Raw genomic sequence first — 2,979 nt, 5'->3', positions numbered from 1 at the left:
GTGTCAGAACGGAGATCAAAATTTACGAACTGATGTTGACGGAACAAAATGTATGGAACACGATCGATCCGAGTGGAGAGTTGTCCGTCCAAAGGATGTTTTTGTTGCATCTTGCATGAATAGGTCTAATTGAAGTTGAAGATAAAAACATCAGAGTCTAGACTGGAGTCTGGAGCAGAGTCATAAATTAGAAAATCTAATCTATGAGCTATGAGCCTATGACTTTGTCTGGAGTCTGGAAACTGGAACCAGGGTACTGGAAGGCATGAACCTGAATTCATAAAATCAGGCAACTAAGCTAGCAACCAAGATCGAGAACAGACGAAAAATATAAAATTTCCCAACGAATTTTTGTATATCTCACGTGTGTCTGCAAAATAAAAGATGGAAACAACTAAAACAGTTTCCACGTTTCATTCATTGAAAATCGATGAATGGCTCATCAATCAATGTAAACTTTTAGGTAATCTTTCGAGCTTAACTTACCTTTTTTCACTTTGGTGTCATCTCAAGTCAAAATGTTTTTCTTGATAGGGATTGAGAAACCAACTCCAGTTCAGTCCAATTGCATACCTCCTATTCTGGAAGGCCGTGATTGCATAGGTTGTGATCGAACTGGAAGTGGAAAAACATTCGCTTTTGCGTTACCTATAGTTCAAACTCTGAGCAAAGATCCTTACGGTATATTTGCTCTGATCTTAACTCCAACACGGGAATTGGCATATCAGGTATCTTTCCATTTTCCTTTCTCGAGATTACATTAATGAATCCACCATTCTTTAGATTGCAGATCAATTCCAAATTGTTGGAAAGTCAATTAACCTGCGACTGTCGGTTGTTGTTGGTGGAATGGGAATGATGGAACAAGGCATAGAACTGTCAAATCATCCACATATAGTCATTGCAACTCCTGGGCGGTACTTATATCCTTAAAAAAAAAAAATTTGACTGACTGATACAATTTTTCTTTCAAAGACTTGCAGATCATTTGGAAAGCTGCAAAACATTTTCATTTAAATCAATTAAGTTCTTGGTTATGGATGAAGCTGACAGGCTACTGGAAGGCAACTTTGATGAGCAGGTTCTTAAAATAATGTTTGGCATACCTTAAGTTTTGAGAAACATCATAATTTTTTATTTTAAAAAACCCAGTTACAGACGATATTTCAGGCTTTACCTGAAAAAAGGCAGACATTACTTTTTAGTGCGACGATTACGGACACTTTGACAAAGCTTCGTGAATGTGCACTGAATAACGTAAGGAAATATTGGAATGCGTATCGAGGCTTTGTTTGACTTCGTTAACGTATTTCGCAAACTCATAGCCATTCATGTGGTCGGCCCCCGTAGACACTGCTACCGTAGAAGAACTTGATCAAAGGTACATACTTGTACCAGCAGATTTTAAGGATGGATACCTGGTCCACGTAGTTCAAAATTTTCGAGAAGAGAAACCAAAAGGCTCCATTATTGTTTTCACTGATACATGCAGGTAACAACAAGAAAACTTTTAAGGCTACGCGATTAAGCGTTTTATAATTCAATATCTATTTCGGTGTTTTCGTAGGAGTTGTCAAATCCTAAGCATGACTTTATTGGAATTAGGCTTTCAAAGCTTGTGCCTGCACTCTATGATGAGCCAACGTGAACGGATAGCAACATTGACAAAATTCCGTTCAAATACCGTCAAAATTCTTGTGGCTACCGATGTGGCTAGCCGAGGTGAGTGCATTGACTGTACTTGATTAAATCATTCAAAGCATTTCATTTTCTTTTCGTTCAGGACTCGATATTCCTACAGTTCAGCTTATCATTAATCACAATGTTCCTTCAAGTCCCAAAGAATACGTTCATCGTGTGGGTCGTACTGCCCGCGCTGGTAGAGGCGGTCTTGCATTGACACTAATCACTCCCAATGATATAAAACTTCTTCATGCGATTGAAGGACGGATTTCAAAGCAACTCCTTGAATACAAAATCAAAGGTACTAATAATTTATTTCGTTGTTTTTTATTTTTGAAATAACTTGCCTATACTTGCTTTCCGCCAAACAGAAAAAGAAGTAATCAAAATTATGACGCAAGTGGCTGTAACGAAAAGAGAACAAGAGATTAATTTGGACGAGCAAGATTTCGGTGAAAAGAAAAGAATCAACAAGCGGAAAAAGTTAATAGAAAAAGGTCTTGATCCCGAAGAAGCGGATCGCGAAATTGAAGCCGATATTGAGTGGAAAAGACGAAAAGGAGACAAAAATTCTAAATCCCGAAAAGGTTCCTGGAAACGAGGCTCACAAGCAACCTCATCAGCCGCAAATCTTACATCTGACTCCGACTAGTGCCTGAATACGCAATATAAACCATTCCCCAAATCGCTTAACGACAAATAAAATTCCCAAATGGTTTTTTCTTCCAGCTTAGTGCTTTTTGTTGTCGCCTTGTTGACGATGCCTTACGACATTTGAGCTAAAGCGTTTCAAAAGTGGAGACGTCGTATTTAATGTTACGTCACCACTACCGACGGAGACCTATCAATTGAGCTTCTAGCACACGCCGTGTGGGAAATATTCAAATATTAATAGGTTTGTTCTTACTGGTTTAAGGAAAGTTGAAGCAAAATGCATTTTGACTTAGTGGAAGACAAATTATTTTGAAATAATTCATCTGATACCATAGACCTAGAGTGACGATTCTACTTTTTATTCTCTGCAACGAAATATTGTACAGGAATCATTATCCAAAAATTTTGACTCATGGTGTACATAAAGCAGAGATAAAAATGATACTGGACACAGTTTTTAAATTAAAACTGATAATATAGTGTCTATTGCAGTTTGAAGAAGGATCATCGAGGCATTGCAGGTTCTGTTTGCTGTGAAGCAAAGAAAAAAATTTTAACATCTCAACCACAAGTTCACAACCAATCTCATTCTCTGATTTCAATTTCTTATGGTTTTGGTTTTGGACTTTGATTATTGGTTAT

At 37.5% G+C, this 2,979-nt stretch overlaps 1 protein-coding gene across 1 annotated transcript; it reads left to right on the top strand.

Moving 5' to 3' along the window:
- The first annotated feature begins 291 nt into the window (after positions 1-291).
- Positions 292-2,411, top strand: LOC116926108 (probable ATP-dependent RNA helicase DDX49). The gene is made up of 9 exons (XM_032932894.2): positions 292-463; positions 535-728; positions 784-917; positions 976-1,081; positions 1,153-1,257; positions 1,326-1,492; positions 1,568-1,722; positions 1,784-1,984; positions 2,055-2,411. Exons 1-9 carry the CDS (start codon positions 385-387, stop codon positions 2,333-2,335), a joined length of 1,422 nt encoding a protein of 473 aa, XP_032788785.1. The 5' UTR covers positions 292-384; the 3' UTR covers positions 2,336-2,411.
- The last annotated feature ends 568 nt before the right edge of the window (positions 2,412-2,979 follow it).

Source organism: Daphnia magna, linkage group LG7 (assembly GCF_020631705.1).
Source record: "Daphnia magna isolate NIES linkage group LG7, ASM2063170v1.1, whole genome shotgun sequence".
Classification (NCBI taxonomy): Eukaryota; Metazoa; Arthropoda; class Branchiopoda; order Diplostraca; family Daphniidae; genus Daphnia; species Daphnia magna.
Note: the sequence above shows the minus strand (reverse complement) of the source record. Positions and strands in the feature narration are given on the sequence as shown.